Consider the following 20,034-nt stretch of genomic DNA (forward strand, 5'->3'; position numbering starts at 1 on the left):
GACAGACTCCAGGTAAAATGTCCCTTCTGCAAATGCTTGGAACCAGAAGTATTTCAGATCTGGGAGTTTTTTGAATTGAGTGTATCTAATCCAAAAATCCAATATCTGAAATGCGCTGACAAGACACTAGGAAAGTTTCAAATGGGGAATTTCTGATTTGGGATTTTGTAACTATGGGTGCTCAACCTATGTTTATAGAAAATTCTTTATTTTTTCTAGCACTTCTTATAAAAGAGAAATTGTAAACATCTTAAAGATCCATCAGCAGAGGAATGGCTTAAAATATCAGCCTTCATTTATATCCTTCCATTAATTCGTCTCATTCACACCATGATTGAGCATCCACAGTTCATCAGACGCTGTGGGTTACAAGGGGGAAAGATTCTGGCCCTGCCCTCAGGGGGCTTAACTCTGGGAGGAACGTCAGGTGGTAACCAAAGAACTCCACGTGCAAGTATGTCCTGGAGACACATAGAAGCTGTGCCAGACAGGAACACAGAACTAGAAAAGAGGAAAACAGAGGGAGATTTATCTGGAAGCTGAAGACTTCCCCCAGAAAAGGGTCACTTAACAAAGGTCTGAGAGAGAGACCTGGGGGTAATCAATGAGACAAAATGAGCAGAAAGGAAGAGCCGTCCAGGCACCTGGAAGGAAGGGCGAACCCTGTGGCATAAAGGTCAGGCTGCTAGGGAGGTAAAAGGCCAGGGTGGCTGGAACCCAGAGCAAGGGAGTCACTGGGATGAGGCGGGGCTGGAAGACCAGGCAGGAGAGACGTCGCAGGGAAGGATCCAAAGAGCAGTGGCAAGGAGTCTGAGTGGGAAAGCAACGGCATCCGATTTCCACTGGAAAATGATCCCTGTGGCCCCATGGGAACCACATGGGGCCACAGGGGCTGATGTGATGACAGGGTGAGGGGATCAATTGTGGATGGAGAAACCGTGGGAGGATTGTCAGTAGCACAGGCAAGGAACAAAGGCAACTGGCCTGGTTGGAGTGGGGAGGTGACAGAGAGGTTGCAGAGAGGGTGGTGGATTTGAGAGGTTTTAAGGTGATAAAATAGAAAAAACCTGGAAGCAGAGGGAACATGGACAGAGCAGGAAGGGGCGCCAGGGTGGTTACGGAAACGGATGGAGCACTGGCAGATGAGCCACGAGGCGCTGCTGCGTGAGGGGTTCAGCTTGGGGGTGGCTGCGCTGCAGGTGCCCTGGGGCATCTACACAGATGCCCAGTCAGCAGTCAGACCCATGGGTTTGGGAGGGACTCCGACCTGGAGGTAAGAGACGGCTGGGGTCTAGATCTGGAACGTTCCAAAGGTTCACACTGAAGGCTCGCCCCCCATGCAACTTGGTTCCGAGATGGGGCTTTGAGAAAAGACTGGGCTCTGATTTCCTCAGTAAACCAATGCGTGGATGGACTGCTAACTGGATGGACTACTGGTGGTGGAAGCCGCGGGTGGTGAGCCTAGTCAGGAAGCGCGTCGCTGGGGGCATGCCCCAGAGGGCGTGTCCTGTGCCAGGGCCCCTCCTCGGCTTCTGAACTGAGCTGCTTTGCCCCGCCAGGCCCTTCTACCATGACATACGCCTCACTCAGCCCCAGAAACAATGGAGCCAAGTGACCAGGGACTGAAACCTCAGAAACAAGGAGGCAAAATAAACCTTTCCTTCTGTAGGTTGGTTTCTCCTCAATTTGGTTTTGTCAGCAATGAAAAGCTGACTAACCAAGACATGGTACAGGAATGTCCAAATGAATGAGGCTGCACCGTAAGTTCTGACAAGAAGGGATGTCTGTGATCTACCGGTGAAATAACACAGCAAAGCAAGTCCAAGAGCAACATCGCAATCACCTTTAAAACATGGAGAAAAGTACTTGATCATCTGGCCGGATAAACACACACACACACACACACACACACACACACACACCCCGGTGGGGGGTCTGGAAAGGACCTAGTTCTATGATTTTATTAAATTTGGATGGGGATGAATGAATAAAGTGCTCTTGCTTTTAAATTCACAAACTTCTACACTGTTGAAGTACAGTGAGTACCTCGGCTCCACAACCACTCACTCCATCACTTCCTCCCTCCTCATCCTGAATCCACACCCAGTGGTAGAGATGGGCAACAGGATGAGATGGAAAGAGGAAAGGTGATCAGAGTTTTGTATATTATCTGACAGTGAAAAAGGAGTAACTTGCTGTTTGCTCGCAAGCTGCATGAAACAGCCCTATCAAATGCTCACTGGTCAAATGCCCTCCTGGCTCCATGGGGTGTGTAACCTGGTAGGCTGGACAGTAAGTCAATCAAGATGATTGCCAGAGCGTTGAGTCTGGAGGCACACTGGCCACTGCAATCACAGCGTGCCCAGAGGATTTCAAAGTCTCATCTAACATCCAAGAATACCCCATACTAATCAAGGAATGTTGAAGACTTGCCACGTTGTGCAGAACAGCATCCCACAAACTTGGGCTACTGAACATACATAAACAAAAGGAAATTAACATAAATGGGATTTGGTGGCTCTGCATAACCAACTTGTGTAGTTTACCCTAGATTTTTCTTAACTGACTTAACATAATCACCCAGCACAGTGCCAGCCCACACTCAGTACATACTTACAAAATTGTTTTGGAAACATCCAGAAAGAACTCTATTTGACCAAGAATATCATTTTCCTAGAACAGAAATGGTGGAATGTGAAAAAGGAAGCATTCAAAATCAGAAAGCGAGGCAGGGACATGATTAATTCTGCCTCCATCCTGATTACACACAGACTGAGAGAATCAAACGGGATCCTGACGTCCCTTGTCCCCCAGCCAGACAGCATATTATTTAAGCAACATTCTAGAGAAATACACACTGTTAACTATGAAAAGCTTACCAGGAAGGCAGAGGCAAGTGAAATTGCTCCCATCCAGCTTCTCATTCGCATCGATACAGCTGGCCTTGTTCTGGCAGGGTTTCCTCTGGCAAGCATCGAATTCTTCACAGAAAGTACCCACGTACTGGTCCTCGCAGGTGCAGGAAAAAGTTGCCTAAAACACAGAAATATAGTGCATGTTTCCTAAAATGCTTATTTTGACTGAGAGGCAAAGCCCAAAAGCACCGTGCCCTTTTAGTAAAAAGCCCAATGCTGAGTACTTCAATCACATCCTGATGCCATAATCTGGTTAAAATCACAGCTTTACAAGAAATAGTATGTATTTTTTTTGCAGTTTAATTTCAGACATTTATTTTTACAGTCCTTTATTCATATTTATCCCAACCATTTTCAATCTTCCCAAAATAAAAATAGAAAGAACAACTTGTTTTAAGCTAAAAATGAGGTTTTGCTGACCTGACATGGAAACGGCAATCTTGCTGGAGCAGATACACTGTGCTCCAGCCATTAAATTAGATGTCACTCCAACCAACTGAAATCTCAGCCAAGATAGATAGCACTTGCAAACAAACAAACAAACAACAAAAACACCATCAATGTTTGTGCCCAGAACATCCCTCCTCCTAGGGTGCTGAAAGAATTTACAAGAATATACTGAATTACTCTACAAATTGGCCTCAACATACAGCCCTGCAGATTCCCTGAGTGCAAAGAAAATAAAACGAGTATAACTCAAGTAACTATTTTGTTTATTTATTATAGTAACATTATCTTAAAGACTGTAACTCAATCACCAAGAACTAAATTTGATATGTAGTTTATTTTTGAGATAATTGTAAAACCTTAATAAAACCGGGCCTTCCTGCTCCCTTCTTAACGTCAGCCTGAGGGTAGTGACAGGTCTGAAACCAACCATGACTCTGGCTCCAAAGCCTATGGTAAGAAATGCAGATCACTTACAGCAGATCTCATCAATGGGAGAAGAGGGGAGTAAAAGAGAAGGACATCAGCGAACCTTACCACCTAAGAAAACTAAACAGACAGAAGCACATTTCTCAGTTCTGGCCCCAAACCCTACTGTGAATTCCAGGAGACTGCAATGACCAATTGCCTACAGACTTGATGCTCTGGCAATCTTGTCCCCATACGGGCCACCAACTGCCACAGCCAGAGCCACCAAACTCTCAGTTCCAGCGAGATGCAAAGGGGGACTGGAAAATAAAGATTCACAAACACAGATTTTGAAGATTAAGTTGGGGTCAGGTGGAGCTCTGCTCTCTGAAGGGATGCAGATCTAAAGAGTGACTCCAGCAATCTTTATATAAGTCTCATTATCAGGTTAAAGACTCTGCAAGCATCTTCTTCGTATTCAGGAAAGTTACAGAAACTAGGACAGTTAGGTAGCTTTTCCACATTGCAATCCACAGTTGCAAAGTGCAATGTTAGGAGCTTTGTGTAGCCCTCAAGAAAGTGCATTGTTAAAAGTTACTATAAAGCGGGCAGGAACTGGAGAAGCGGAGCTGGTAAAACACTGTAGTTGTCTAGCATAAGAATTTCTTCCTTCCCAGGAGCTGTGTGCCTGAGATCAAGGTCAGAGCTGATAAGACTCTAGCACAGAGCCTCCTCATGCAGGGCATTGCCACAGCAGCTAAGCATCCTGTGCCCTTGCATAGAAACATTCCCAGGCATGCCACAGCCATGAGGTCTTCAGAGACTTCCAATTGCAGTCACCGCCCTCGCATCCTCTATCACCACTCTCCATGATGGCAATCATCTTGATTGACTTACTGCTCAGCCTACCAGGTTACACACCCTGTGGGAGCAATTGTTCAACCTCCACTGTTCCAAAGTCCCACCCACAGCCTCTGTCCCCACCCTCCTTGCCGCTCCCTCCCCTCAGCCTCCTACCCTAACCTTAGACAGAGACCCACCTCCAGGTGTGGCCCAGGATCTTGACCTAGTAGCCCATGGCACAACCCAGGGCCTGCCTTCCTCTCGGAACAGGAGAGGGTCATCCATAATTCTCTTTAATATTTTGTCTCAATCTGGTTTTATGGTCCTGGTACATTTCTTGGTAAGTTTTCTGCTGCGTGGTTAAGATTTCTTTGCAGCTTTGATCACAAGGCACTTTCCCATCCCATTGATGTGGCTCCTGTCACACTTGCTAGTGATCATTCCTGACATGGAAAATTCTAGGGTTTTGATACCAATCATCACACTGAACTTTCATTACGGGTCTGAGATTTCAGTCAATTCTCAGGTTTTCACACACGCGCGCGCCTCCATACCAACTGCAACTCTATCACCTTCTCTTCTCCAGACAGCAAGGATTTATCAACAATTTTTCCAGAATAATTTTGACCACAAAGGGATAGTTGTAGAATGTATCACTAAATAGAATGTTGCAATGATTGCTGAATTTTACCAAATGTCATTTCAGGTTTCATAGAAATTGTCTGTTGGTTTCATCTGTGAATTATTATTATATGAATTCAACATCTAGATTTCCTAGTACTGATTCACCCTTGTGTTCCTGGAAGAGATACCCACTTAAGTCATAATGCAAAATGCTTTTAATACAGCTGGATTTAATTTGTGGTTAGTTATACTTCTACTTCCTTCCTCCCTGCCGCTTCTCCCCTACTGACTCCCTTTTCAGCAAAACTGTCCTTGAGCGTGAGATCATGTTTCACATCATGAGAGGATGCCTCTTGCAACAAGTGACTGAATGAACGGTTGTTGGACCCCAACCTCAGACAACCGACCACGAAGCCAGAAAATAAGTCATGACATTTAGCTTGACCAAACTGATAGGTCTCATATAGGTACTTTACTTTCATTGACTGAATATATTTTGGTTAAGGAAATATGATAAGTCCTTTTGATTTGCATAACCAAGGCTCCTTTACTTTAAGAACATAGTCTTTGATTATGTCATAAAAACTACTGAAATGAAAGGAATAGACTTTCTTCTGAAGTTAGAGCTGTATTTTCAGCTTGTATCATCTCTGAGAGCTCTTCTTGTAAGTGGAAATTCTCCCACATTCTAGCAATAGGTTGAAGACACATCTGGCTTTTTATCATGTGAGTTGTTCTCTTTGTATGTCTTCGCATAGACTTTGTAGCTGGAAACTGGATGTGATTGCATCAAGAACTCTTAGAATTCCATCCTTTTACATAAGAAACTCCTTTTTCAAACTGTCTTCTAAGGAAAATCTTGTCCTTGCTCAAATGCGCAGCAGAACACATGTTTGATACTTGCAGGAGCCCTGTCTGGAGTCCTTTGTGCATCCGAAGATTTGTGAGCACCTTTGAAATGTAAATGCTGTGCACACCCAGTGCATACAGTTCCAAAGTGGGCCTCTGCATTGTGATAAATTACTAGGTGCCATTGGTTTTGGCAGCTGTCTTCTCAAATTTACTTGATTTGCATCCAGGCATTCCATACTGCAGATAAATTTCCTCGGTTATTTGAGGGATATATTTTGCATGTAATTCATCCAGTAGTGCCACGGAAAATATGTCGCTTGTGAAAATAAATTATTAAAATCCCCAAATCAAATATCATCGGGTTAGCTTTGATTGGATTGAAAGCTGAAACAGAAGCTAGACATTTTGTTTTGCTTTATTTTAAGCAGGAACTTTGAAAGAAGATTTAAAAATGGCTAAAACAATTGCTTTTGACAAAGCAAAACACTGCATTGTTTCTTAAACCTTGATTGATGAATGAGGAAGGAGATTAACAGTTGCTTGCATATCCACAACCATAACATTTTGCTTAAATCATTGGGTACTCTCTATCATGTCATCCAGAAAGTTAGATTTATTCCTGAAAGTATTTTCTAAAAACAAAGAACTTTCCGGTAATATTAAAATGTTTGTTTTGATAGTTTTAAGACTACTGACTTAAAAGACATTGTGAATGTTTACTCTAGGAAATTATGTTTATTAGTGTATTTTTGTGGAAAACTGTATTGATCACTGCAGGTTATAAAGTGTTATATTATTTTGACAAATTTAACTCACTGCCTATGACATCCCTCATTTAGATTCACTTAATCCCACCAGCATAAGGGACAAAACAGACTTACTCGAAATCAGTAGTTCAACTAAATTACAGGTGGTTCCTTGAAAAAGTATTTTATATCTATATATATATGAACATGTAGAAGTATTGTTCAAGTAAAATGAAAAGTGACCTTCAAAGATTAATTTTAAACCTAATACAGAACCTCAATTTTCCACAACAGCTTGAAGTCAAATATTCCATTTGTACATTAATGAAACTCTCTCAGTCAGTGGTAGAAAGTTTACTTTGAAAAGTTTCAGGTTAAAGAAAAATTCACTAGTACATGCACTCAGTCATTCAGTCATTCGACAAACATTTATCAAGCACCTACTACATCCCAGGAATCATCTTAGGATGTCAGGGTCATGAACGTGAATCCTGCAGATTATATTCTAGTAGGAGTGACTGACTAGTTTATGGCATAGAGGATTAGTAACAAATGCCATGTGGGGAAAGAGGGGAAGAGAAGTGGGGATGCATTATGAATTTTTGGGGGGGGTACCAAGGATTGAACTCAGGGCACTCGACCCCTGAACCACATCTCCAACCCTATTTTGTTTTTTGTTTTTTGTTTTTAATTTAGAAACATGGTCTCACTGAGTTGCTGAGCACCTTGCTTTTGCTGAGGCTGGGTTTGAACTCACGATCCTCCTGCCTCAGCCTCCCGAGCTGCTAGGATTACAGGCATGCGCCACTGTGCCCAGCTTGGGTTATGAATTTTAACTGAGGTGTACTGTCAAGGTGAGGAGTGAGCAAAGACCTGGTGGACCAGGGAGGGTGTGTGGTGCCATCCTTGGGGGAAGAAATCCAGGCGAAGGGAAGAGCCGGGGCAGAGACTTCAGGTAGAGCATGCTTAGCACTTTCAGGAAAGATGCAGAGGCCAGTGTGGTTGAAGTAGAGCCAACGACGGAGTAGTGGACAAGACAAGGAGGGTGCGAGGTCCCCTAGGGCAGTGGTTCTCAGCTGGGCCATCAACTCCCAGGACACATTCAGCAACGGCTGGAGACATTTTGGGATGTCACTACAGGGGGCTTGCTAGTGGCCCTTAAAGGACAGTTCTGGATTGTTGCTGCAAAACATTCCACAGTGCACAGGGGACCCCACAGCAGGGAAGGACCCAGGCCCAACTGTCGACAGTGTGAGGTCAAGAACCCCGACGCGGGGCCTTCCAAACTACTCTAAGGACTCTGGCTTGCTACAAAACTCAGGGGAAGATAGTTCATTGCAAAATAGAACCAAAACTGCACCATGCACAGTAAGGCTGGGGACGTTGCATCACCTGGCTTCATGGCCACAGCTCACTTCATTCGCACAGCACAGTGGTCTTGTGGCCGCCACCACACAGAGGACGGACGGCCCCTTATTCAGGCAGCCTTTGCTCAGTTCTTCAATTTCGTGTAATGATATCGGTCCCCTGTCTCAGGTGATTTTCCAAGTACGAGAGGCATCCTCAGCCCACAAGGCCGAAGAGCTGGCTCTTAGGGCTCATTCAAGCTGAGCGGCATTGTCCCAGCTGAATTCATTAGTCCCGCTCATTCAGCGGCCAAGCCGAATCCTGCCATGTGTCAACACTGAGGGCACCAGAGCCACGGGGAGGGACAGCACACAGTGTTTGCAGAGCCTGTGCTGCAGTGGAAGAGATGGATGTGCTCTAAGAGAACGCCCTAGAGTGACACGGAACACCTGCTGTCACCTAGTGGCAAACGCTGTAAAGAAGTGTGAATCGATAAGGCCGGGTGAACTTGACTTTCACCTCCACCGGCGTCTGGTGGAGAGGACGAGTGTCTTTGAAGAGTTGTGCATATGGAGGTTCCAGCCCTCCCTTTGCATACTCCGTGTTTTCTTACCCCTCAATCAAGCTCCCGGGCCATTCTCTTGTCCCGGGGCAGAACTGAGCTGCTATTTCACCTTCATGAGCTGCTATTTCACCTTGCTCTCTCAACAGCGTGAGAGCAAGAACATCGCTGGACCCCAGATGGCACATAGCCTCAGGATGCTGTTGACAGCCCACACCATTCGTCACCTGGTTCCCGCTTATGAAGTCTGGCCCAGAAAGTCCACCCACGGAAGTGCCGCCATTTTGCTGCTCTGGAGGACTGACGTTTGTCCTCATGACGGTCCAGATGGGCTACCTTTCTTTTTCCTTTTTGATTTGGCTCCTATAAGCTCAGAATCTATTTGAACTTCAGCCTTAACAACCAGTTAGGGCTCTGTGACCTAAAAACTCTTCCCCTTCCTAACTTGACTATTGCCCTCTAATTTATATATTAAATTATATATAACTGACTTTTTGGTCTCTTTCTATTTTAACATTTTACAAAACATAAAGCTAACTGTATAAATAAATAAGTGTAAATTCCCTGGCATGACCCACAAGGTCCTTGAAAATCTGCCCCCAACCTACCTTCACTTTCATTCTTGGTACTTTTTACCTGTCAATAAAGTTTAATGGTCAATGGACAAATTGTCCCACAGAGATAAGTTTTCTGAGCAACTCTATTTCTCTCTTTGAGAATCTGAATTTACAAATTCTATTTCCCTTTTGTCCTTAAATAAAGTAGACTTATTTAGAAAAATGGACTTTTTATTGATGTCCCAGTGAGAGCAGTATGAACATAAAAGTCCCAGTTGACTAGACATTGATTTTCATTGTTTACAAAACTTGCTTACATGGAATTATCTCATTAATCTTAACCACATCTGTCAGGTGGTATTACTGGATCCATTTTATGAATTGAGAAAAATCCCAACAGAGAAGGCAGATGAATTATTTCAGGTGTCCCAGCCAGCGAGTACAAGGTCAAGGCTTAGACCATGCTGTCTGACTCCAGACCCTTTTCTGCTCAATACTGTCCCCCATTGCCATCATGGCCTCAGGTTCAGGACACCCCTCACCCTTTCTCCAAACTAACTGCAAACCCAGGGGCACCTTAGTTCTGACTGCAGACTGCTGTGATTCCCTCCTCCTCGCTCCCTGCCAGGCTGTCTTTCTCAGTTCTGCCTTACTGACTATCCTTTTGGTTCATGATTCTGATTTCCTAGAGTGTGGGAATCCTACCTCATTCATTCACATGAAGTGTCAAAATAGAGTGAAAACGCCCCTGCTGATGGCTGAACGTTGCTCTTTTACATAAAGTTCTTAATCACTCATGAACAGACTTTGGGTGGTTCTTTGCCAGAATTGGAGGCCTGAAAGTCTGGAGCTGTAGTTACCCAGACACAATGGGCAGTCATTGGATGAAGTCGGCACAGGACTTTCGGGAGAGTTCTGTAAGTGCAGGTCCTCTCCTACTTCCTTGTCTATCTCTGATGACCTTGGGTTTTGTTAAAATAGCATCACAGCCACTCTTATGTGCCTTGACCACGCATTCACTCAAAAGGGGATAACCGGAACAAGGATTAGACGGACCACCCGAAACCGGATGATGAAGAACCTAAACCTGTGAGAACAGAGTGGGCATGATCTAAACCACTCCTGCTGACACCTGGCTCACTCAGTTAAATGTCTGGACATCTGCAGGGTGACACTCTGCCTAAGGAGTGGCTGACCTCCGAAGCTGGATGACAGATGTGGTAGTTTGCCAAATTACTCTCCCAAACTTTCACATATGTCTGAAATTTTCCACAATAAAATAATTCGTTGCTTTTATTGTACAAGTCTGGCTGGGGACCAAGAAAGGAGAGAGAAAATGTTGAAACCCTGGAATCCACAGCAACCGCCCGCATCCAGCTCCTTGCAGCTGCTGGAGGCAGGTTGTGGAGAAGTCTGTGCCACGTCACTGAGTCCCCTCGTGAAGTCCGGCTCCAGAGACTTATTTCATATCCAAGTGCCAGGAAAAGCTCTGCTTGCCCTAAGGGACTGACTTATGCTCCCCTCACGGACACCATGAGTCACATAACAGAGCACACTTCCCTCAAAACAACCCAGTCTGCAGGAAGAGAAGCGTGAGCCATTCCTACGCCAAGGAAGGCGTGGCCGCCTCTTGGTCTCCCCATTGCAGGGGTTACAAGCGGGGCACATGCAGCCAGGCCTGTGCTGGAGGAGAGGGAGCCCTGCTCACAGAGCCAGAGGAAAACACAGGTGGCCACGCAGCACTGGCAGCGTCGGGAAGGAGAGTCTGTTTCCCAACCTTGGTGAAGCCAGAATTGGGAACAGGCAGTTAGTGTGGAAACAGGGCATCAGGTCAAATCCAGGAAGTGAAGGCCATGAAGCCATCTGCCTCCGGAAGCTGGAGACTGCCCCTGGGAGGATGGAATGTCAAGGATCTCCGGAGCCCATTGCTTACCAAATTTCTCTACCCTTATCAAGGACTGCAAGAAAGGAGCTGCTAATTAATGCCCCTGGGCCCTTGCCTGCCTGAATCACCTTGGCCCTCCCCCTGCCATCTGCTGCTCACCTTTTTTGCTATGTCACAGGCAACTCCTGGGCCTAGTCACCTAGGCAGGAAGGAGAGATAAGCGGGGAGAGAACTGGAGAACAAAAGACCCTAACCTATAAGAGATGTAGGGTGTGCTCACTTCTTGGGACTCTTAGAACATCAGTCATGGCCCCCTTCTCCCTCCTGGGAGAAGTCTGTATTATTACCTTTAAATAAAACCTGCTTAATCTGCTTGCCCCGGCATGCTTCTCTAGCATTCAAACTTCAACATTTGAGGGAGCAGAACTCGTCACCAGTAAACGGTGGTTCATTGGGACACCCTAGCTCCTAAGTTTTAGAGGAACATCAGGAGAGATGATCTGAAGATGTCTCCCAAAGGAAGGGCTTCCTGCAACCCCTGCAGCTGGGAGCTCCTGTCACTCTCAACAGACTTTGGGAACCCAGATGGTGAGTCCTCACTGACTTAGGTAGCAGGGCACCAACCAGGCCCCTGCCTGCACGGTCCCACCACCCCAAAGGCCTTAACCCTGGATCTGTAGAGACAGAGGCCATGGTAATCCTCATCCAAGGACTCTTCAGGGGTGGAACTAGACCAGATGGTCACTGGGTCTGAAATCACAGAGCTGGCAAACGCAAACATAGGTACAAAGTCGTAACAATTGCACATATTTCTATTTGATTAAGGCTCAATGAGGTGTAACTCGAAGGTCAGTCTAGCACCTCTAGACTAATGGAATTCGCCTTTCACTAAACCCAGACTTCATATTTCAAGAGGCAGAAGGGATTGTTTGGATGCAGAATTTAAGAGACTTATCTGAGAACTCGATTCATAATCTACAAGTACCTGTGAGTCTTTTCCTAAGCCCAGACCACAGAAGAACTCCAGGAACCCAGTCACGGGACAAATTGCTGCCTCTTTGAGGGAACAGAATGCTCAAAGGAAAACTCGCTATGAATTGCATTTTTAAAAATTTTCATCTGTTGGCTGGGTCCCTTTGTTCTATTATTCATTATACCTGTCATTTAAATGACATACTCATAATGCTTACACCTTACAATTTTATTTTCCCATTAGTCTTAGACGTGCCATTATTTTTCTATTTGGGTTTATTAACTGCAAATATAATAACTTATCAAAAATATGTAAAGTTGGGCTGGGTGCAGTGACACATGTCTGTAATCCCAGCTGCTCAGGAGGCTGAGGCAGGAAGATCACAAATTCAAGACAAACCTGGGCAACTTAGAGAGATCCTGTCTCAAAATAAAAACTTTTTGAAAGGGTTGGGGGTGTAGCTCAGTAGTAGAGCACCCCTGGGTTCAATCCCCAGTACTGTAAGGGGTAGAGGTGGTGGGGGATGGTGCGGGAAAACAAACATACAGGCCATCTGAACTTTAAATTTGAGACTGGACATTTTTGAAATCACATAATGCATTCATTTGGCTTAATAGTTAAATTTTAAATAATATTAACAATAATGAGACTCCTGCTGTTGCCTTTGAAAGGACAATGTTTAATACTCAGGGAAGGGGAAAGTAGATGTCTTTTAGAGAATTTCTTCAAAGCCTTTCCTCTAAATCTAGGTGTACGGATTTGCAGAATGGAGATGTTGGAAAGCATTTTCCAAATATCTCCTAGCAACTGATGTGTTCCCGGCACCTTGGGGTGGTCACAATTAGGCATAAGATTTTGATGCCATCAGCCACGCTCTTCAATTCACTGACATCTGGGCATTTATTTGTAGCAACACTCTAAATCCATTAACAAAAGTAAAGTTTGACAAAAAAAAGAATGTCCCTGAAAATTCATCTTTTATTGAATTTCTCTGAGAAAGCCTGATTTCACAAGCAAATGCATACTGTTCTACTTTCTTATTCTAAAATTCCATTTAGCCTTCAAGTCATTTCCTTTACTATATCAAAAGAAAATGGTAAGAAAAAAAAGCTTTAAGAAAATGGAAATTTCATGTATAAATTATTAATGAGAAGGTCTCATTGGAAAATGGCGATCCTTCCCAACCTCTTCCTGAGGTTACCTCCGACGGGAGCAGAGATGATAAGCCAGTGGTAACTAGAGATGGAAAGCCGATGGAGACAGGCCAGGCGCGAAGCCGTCGTCCCCTGCAGAAAGCCCCCACACGTCAAGTTCCGCGTGAGGATGACCTCCCTGGTCCTCCCAGAGGCCTTGCAGAATAGGTATTATTTCACTATTTTAGCAAGGAGGAAACAGATCAGAGAATTTAAGCAACTTGCTCAAGGTCACAGAGCCTGTCAGAGGCAGAGGGGGCAGATCTGGTCTCACTGTAAAGACATTCTTACGACTTACGATGTTCAGAAAAGCAAAGAACGGGGTGACTCAGTAGGAAGTTGCAAGTTTCTAACAGATTCTGAGAAAAGTGGAGAGGGGAGCATTTGTGCACTGAGGGGATCCGCAGGGCATGACCTCCAAAGGCCTCTTCCCTCCTGGCTCTGTGCCGGTAAAGGACACAAACCCCCTTGCCTCTGTCCAGGGTACTTCGGGTCACTCCGGGGTGCTAGCAACCATCTCGTGGGGTTCTTTGCCACTTACTCTGCATGCGTCTGCTGGGGATGCCACCACAGAGGGCCACAGACCGCGTACCCTGAACATCAGAAACTTTCTTCTCAGGTCTGGAGGGCCGAAGTCTGAGATACGTGGGCAGGGCAGTTTCTTCTGAGGCCTTTCCTGTAGACAGCTGCCTTCTGGGGTCTGCACCGGGGCTTCCCTCCGAGAGTCTCCAGGCTCCTCTCATCAGGGTGCCGGTCTTGTCGGGTGAAGTCTCACCCTGTGACCACATTTCACTCGTTTGCCTCTCTAGAGACCTCACCCAGATAAGGTCACATCTTAGGTCCTGGGGATTAGGACTTCAACATGTGACGGGGGCAGATTCAGCCCATAACACTCTCTTCTCCCCAGGTTACTTCTCCAGCTACTTCCAGAAAACCTTCCGGGAGCGCTGCGTTCAGCCCTTCCCAGAGACTGACCCTTGCCACATTCACCCTATTATTCTAGAAAGTGCACCCTACTCGCTGATCAACACCTGTGTGAAGAGATAAGGCTGCATGCATGACATGCAAGAGCGAGGTCACCTGCACCATGACGGTCTAGCTGGCCCTCACTGTCATCTTCACTGTGGACGTTCACTGAGCTTCCAGGCAGGCCAGGCCTGCTCTGAGGACTCTGCAAACTGCCCCAACCCTCAGAGACACCTCAGGTAGATGCTGATATTCCCATTTTATGCTGGAGGAAACTAAGGCACAGACGAATAAATGGCACTGAGTCTGCAGGCTCATACATTGAAGTGTGGAAATTGAGTACGGGGAGTCTATTCCAGGGCTGGCCTCCACGTTAGGAGGACTCACAGATGAGCATGGAGAGGGAGTAAGAGGAAACACCACCTGGTTTGCTGAGATTCTACTCCTGGTTCTTCTCCCTTTTCCATCCTTGGGCAAGTAATTTAGCATTCACTGCTTTGTTTCCTGTTGGGTCCCACTTCAGTAACAGAGGAAGATAAAGGGAGACGTGCTGTAGCCTCAAGATGCTATCATTTATGTTGTACTTTTACATGTCGCTGTTGAAAGAGTTAAAATAATTATGTAAATTTCTAAAACCATTATAGAAAAAAGCATGGTGGTCCCTCAGAATATTAAAAATAGAACTGCCATCTGATCCAGAAATCCAATTGCCGGTTAATACCCAAATGAAACAAAATCAATGTGTTGAAGACATATTGGTGATCCCATCTTTACTGCAGCACTAATCACAAGAGCCAAGACACAGAATCACCCTAGTATCCAGCAACAGATGGATGGGCCAAGAAAACGGGGTATGCATACACAATAGAAGAGTATTCCACTGTAGAAAAGAGGGAAATTCTATCATTTGCAACAACATGGGTAAACAAGGAGAATAGCATGTCACACAAAATAATCCAGACCCAGAGGACAATACCGGGTGATCTCACTCATATGTGGAATCTAGAAAAACTGATCTCAGAGGAGGACAGGTAGGCGGGTGGCTACCAGTAGCTCAGGTGATTTGGGTAGCGGAAGATGTTGATCAAAAGATGTACTGTTATAGTTAGGAGAGAGAGAAAGTCAAGAATTGGCAAATAGAGACAAAAAGTAAATAAGTGACGCTCAGGTGGCAGAGGATGGGTGAGGCAGGACGGGAAGAGACTGCCCTGGTGACGGAGCCTCTTTCTTAGGTGACAAGAAGGCTCTAAACTGATCGTGGGGATGGATGCCCCTGTGAACATGCTAAAACCACTGGACTGAGCACTTTTAGATGGGTAACTGCATCTCAATACGGTTGTTTTAAAAAAGAAATAATAAAATGGACACTCAGAAACACACGTAGGTAACAAAGGGGCTTAGTAAAGACTCCCACTTAGACAATCGGTGATGCAGGATAGTGGGAGATTTTGCTGCTGCCTTTTCCCAGTTCCTGTCTGAGTCAGGTGATGAAAATTGACAATTGAATCACTGACTGGGCTCAGGGACTAGGAGGTAGGAGACTGGAAACTGGCTTGGGCAAGAGCATCAAAATCCCTCTCTCTGCACCAAGAATGGCCTGGCCCTTTCATAGATCTTGGAGTCTGGAAAGGACCAAGTGCTCAGACAGATGTGGATACCAGGCAGGAGCTGCAGCTGCACCTGGCCCAGGTCAAAGGGTCAACCCCTGACCCCTGATGAAGACACTGTAATGAGACAAGGAAACAATAGGAATTGCTATAGTTGTGTGTTGTGTAGTAATAATGAGTTGTATTTAATATTGGCCTGGACTTGTAAAACTAAAATCATAAAAGGCACCTGGTGACCGACTTGCTGTGTGGCAGATGACACTCCTGAACAATGCCGACATGAACCCTTATCTATGATTTGAGTGGTGGCTCCTAGTCTAGTCGTGTCCCTGTTCCCATCCTGAGCCAGCACAGATCTTCCTGTGCACATCTGCTGCTTTACTCCGGCTCTCCCTTCCTGTTCCACTCAATTCTCCTTCGACTCGATCTTCCCACATATTTTCTTCTTAATAAGTTATTTCACAGTGTATTATGTGCTTTTGTGGATAGTCTCCAATCAAACACAAAGAGAGATCATGAACAAACACGACAACAAAGCCTGGCAGAGGTGAGACCGGGATGGGTCTGGTCTTCCTTCAGAGGGTGAATGCCAAGTTCTCATGACATCGTTCTCCTATAGAAACAAGAGCATGTGCTTCGATACAGAACACTGATAGGGAAGCCTCAACTATAAGAGGTTTATGCAATCTGATACTATGAAATTTGACTGAACATATTTCAAAATTCTAAAAATTCTTTTTTCATTTTGTGATAAAATATTTTATCTCTATGGAGTCTTTGATGTGATCAATGCATCTCTTACTTGATTGAAGCTATACCCACACAAATGAAAACAGCACCAGCCAAGGTGGGCAGGTCCTGACGTTCGTGTTAATTAAATCTCAGCTCATTAAACACTTGTTGCTGTCATGTATTATTGAACAAAAGGCAGGTTGTGTCTAATAAATGTGTTTCTCCAGAACAATTAGAAACAAATTAATTTAATAATCTCTGGAAGAATTGCATTTAAATATCTAAATCAGGAGTGGCAAAGGAATGAGATAAGCTCACAAGCAAAATGAACCTTGTTTGTTTTCAAGCCATTTGTATTAACCTCTGATGTTCCCATGAAGCGACTGCTGTCTTGGGCTCGTCTAACCCCTGGAGAGAGAAAGGGCACATGGACAGATTATGAGTGGAAGACCATGAACACTGCTTGGAATCTTCCTCCCACAAATGTCTTGGTTAACGGGCCAGATTTTAACCAGTGTGATGCTTGCAGTTTTATTTTTAACTCATTTATGATCCCAGATAGGACAACAGGTTTGGGCTCTTTATTCAGAGAAAAGAAATCCATACCTGATTCCAAGATCCTCAGTTCCCCATCCGGTGAGGGAACTGTCCCTGTAACGGGGCTGGGGATAAGGGAGTCCTCGGGTCCACGCAGATCCATTTTGGTATGGGAAAACACATTGAGCTCAGGTCCTCGGTCACGTGCACGGCCTCTAGCAGAAGTCAACACACGAAGCTCGGCTGCCATGCAGCCCAGTCCTCGCTGTGGAGGCCAATCTCAAACCCTTTCTTCAAATTGTAATTTTTAGAGGTTCGTGTGTTTAAAATGAAAGCAAGTCTTATAAACCGGCCCAAATTTCTGCCCTCTCTGAAGGTTGCGTGACTGGACCTTTGCTGTAGAATGAAGCTCAAGGTCACGTGTTTGACAGACGAGGCCTTGCCTTAGAGTTTTTGAGGTTCCTTTCAAATAAAAGCAGTTGTTTATCTGGCATAACATCTGCCTCCAAAGAATGGCTCACATACAGCCAGCCTTTCCCATTTCTGAACTAGGAAGAGAAGAAAACCAAACACAAGGTGCAGATTTGACAACAGTTTGTCAGATCTCACCTCCCGACTCCCAGGTTCCTGTTCTTACAGCAACAGCTCCAAATAGCACCTGAATTCTCCAATAATCTACTCTCCTCTCTCCCACTGAAACCCTCTCCTGATGAAGCTAAGTTATTCCAGTTTTTAAATGTGCTACCATTTTAGGGACATTTGCATTTAAATAGGAAATCATGCCTTTATTACATAGGAATTAAGCTCAAAAAATAGGAATCCAAGCATCCTGCCAGGCTGCTGTCTCAAGGAAATTTGGAATGAAGGAAGCTCCCTGGGTAGGTTGAATCTTACACCACGTAGGCCCTCTCAGCCCGCATCCTCTGTCCAGCACGGGCAGCTGGGCTGTAACAATGTTGAGTCACTCTTTTAATTTTCTAAAATTTTTTTTTTAATTTAGTTCCAAAACATGGGCTGTCATAAAATTTTTTCTGTAATTAAGCTATTTCCTCTTATGACTGCTGGTTAGTAACTATAGTTTTGTTATTCTTTACAAGACCTATGTATCAGGTTTCCTCTTAGAGAACAATTATTAACTTATGAGTATCTCTGGCTAAAATTGATACCTGTCAACAATTTTAATTTTTAACTGCAAAAGGTAAAATTCACTTACCTGAGGAGAGCATTAAAATAATAGGTAAAATGTAAGGCAAATGCCAGTGGCACAGGTCTTAAAAGCATAAAAACTAGCAAATGGAGCATATGCTGGTGACTTAGATTCAGAATTTCAGTGTCAACCTTCTCCCAATGATTAGCCTTTAAAATTAGAACTCCAAAAAAGGAAATTAAACACAAGTGTAGACCCAGGTGATTTCCACCAAAGTCAATTAAAGTCAGTTGTGCTGGCCAGAAACACTTTGGGTAGTTCAAAAGACGAAGAATGGAAGCAAATTCTCCCCAGGATAACAGGGTGGGGATGCTGGTATGGTTTGGAGAAAAGGGGTTCCCAAAGCACCTGCATGAGTGCAGGAATATCCGGAGGTGAAATGATCAGACTGTGGGAACTGTGACCTAGTCATTCCTAGTTGAATGGACTGACGGGTGGTTTCTTAGGCAGGTGGGGTGTCTAGAGGAGGTCGCTGGGGCGTGCCCTGGAAGGGCAGCTCCATCCCCTCTCCCTCCCTCCTGGACAGCCATGAATGCAGCAGTGACCCTCCACCACACCCTTCTGCCATGACGTTCTGCCTCACCTCGGGCCCAGAGCGAGGACTCAGCCCACCATGGACTACACCTCTGAAACTATGAGCCAAAATAAACTTTTCCTCCTCTAAGTTGTTCTTGTCAGTGATGCAAAGCTGCCTAACACAAGTGCCAAGAGCAACTAAGGCCATCGGGGGTGACTGTGAGTGGAGGAAGCAGAGGCCACCCTCAGTGATCTGCATATCACGCGTGCCACCTCTTATTTGTAAAATTACAAAACACTTCCATATACACAATCGCATGTCAACTTCCATGAGGACTTTTCTCAGCACAGACCTGCGCTAGCCCAGGGCTTCCCGTGTGCCACAGCCCCGTGACGTGGACATTTCCGTCATTCTCCTCATTGGGAGGCTCCGAGCGATGCAATCTCAGAAGAGCTGGAGTCAGACCCCAAACCCCGATCTTTACCCCAAAGTCTTCATGCCTCTCCTGAGGCCCAAAGCCTCACACTTCATCAGATGGTTCTGTACGAATATGGAGACCCACCCTGGCATTCCCGGGACCAAGTGTAGGGCCAGCACTCTTTAAAAGCATAGATACTTGCTGTCACCTTGAGTTCTCCCTCCAAAGGCAACAAAAATAGGCCTTCATATGTTTCTTCCTGATCTAAACAAAACTGAAAATGTTAGGACCTTTGGAGGTACTATAAAATTTTTAAATTCCAACCCTCACTGAAATTACATGACTTAATTCCAAAGAGCCTCAATATTCCTGACCCCTAATTTGGGTGAAGACATGTCAGGTCCAAGGCATTTGGAAGACCCTTCCTGCCAGGCCACAGAAAGTGAATGAATGTCTCATCAGCATTCTGTGAATTAGACCAAGCTAAATGTATTGGAGTACACTTGATTAAATTATAAATGGATTGCTCTTATGGTAGAAAACGGATGTGCAATACTATACTAACCTAAACATGGAAGTCCATACTTCTCACATTCTCATTTATTCTAGCAACTTGAAAAGGCCTTTCAGGCAAAAGTCAAATTCGGCTGTTGTGTCTGATTTTAGATACCATGGTATACCTTTATATTTTAATCTTC

General features: G+C 44.9%; 1 protein-coding gene across 1 annotated transcript in view; it reads right to left on the reverse strand.

Annotated features, from left to right (window-relative positions):
* The window catches only part of Dner (delta/notch like EGF repeat containing), a 301,332-nt gene that overhangs the window by 114,405 nt on the left and 166,893 nt on the right, over nt 1-20,034 (reverse strand). Inside the window, exon 6 of the mRNA XM_047547772.1 lies at nt 2,880-3,033. Within this exon, the coding sequence (XP_047403728.1) occupies nt 2,880-3,033 (154 nt within the window). The remainder of the gene's footprint in view (nt 1-2,879; nt 3,034-20,034) is intronic.

Source organism: Sciurus carolinensis, chromosome 3 (assembly GCF_902686445.1).
Source record: "Sciurus carolinensis chromosome 3, mSciCar1.2, whole genome shotgun sequence".
Classification (NCBI taxonomy): Eukaryota; Metazoa; Chordata; class Mammalia; order Rodentia; family Sciuridae; genus Sciurus; species Sciurus carolinensis.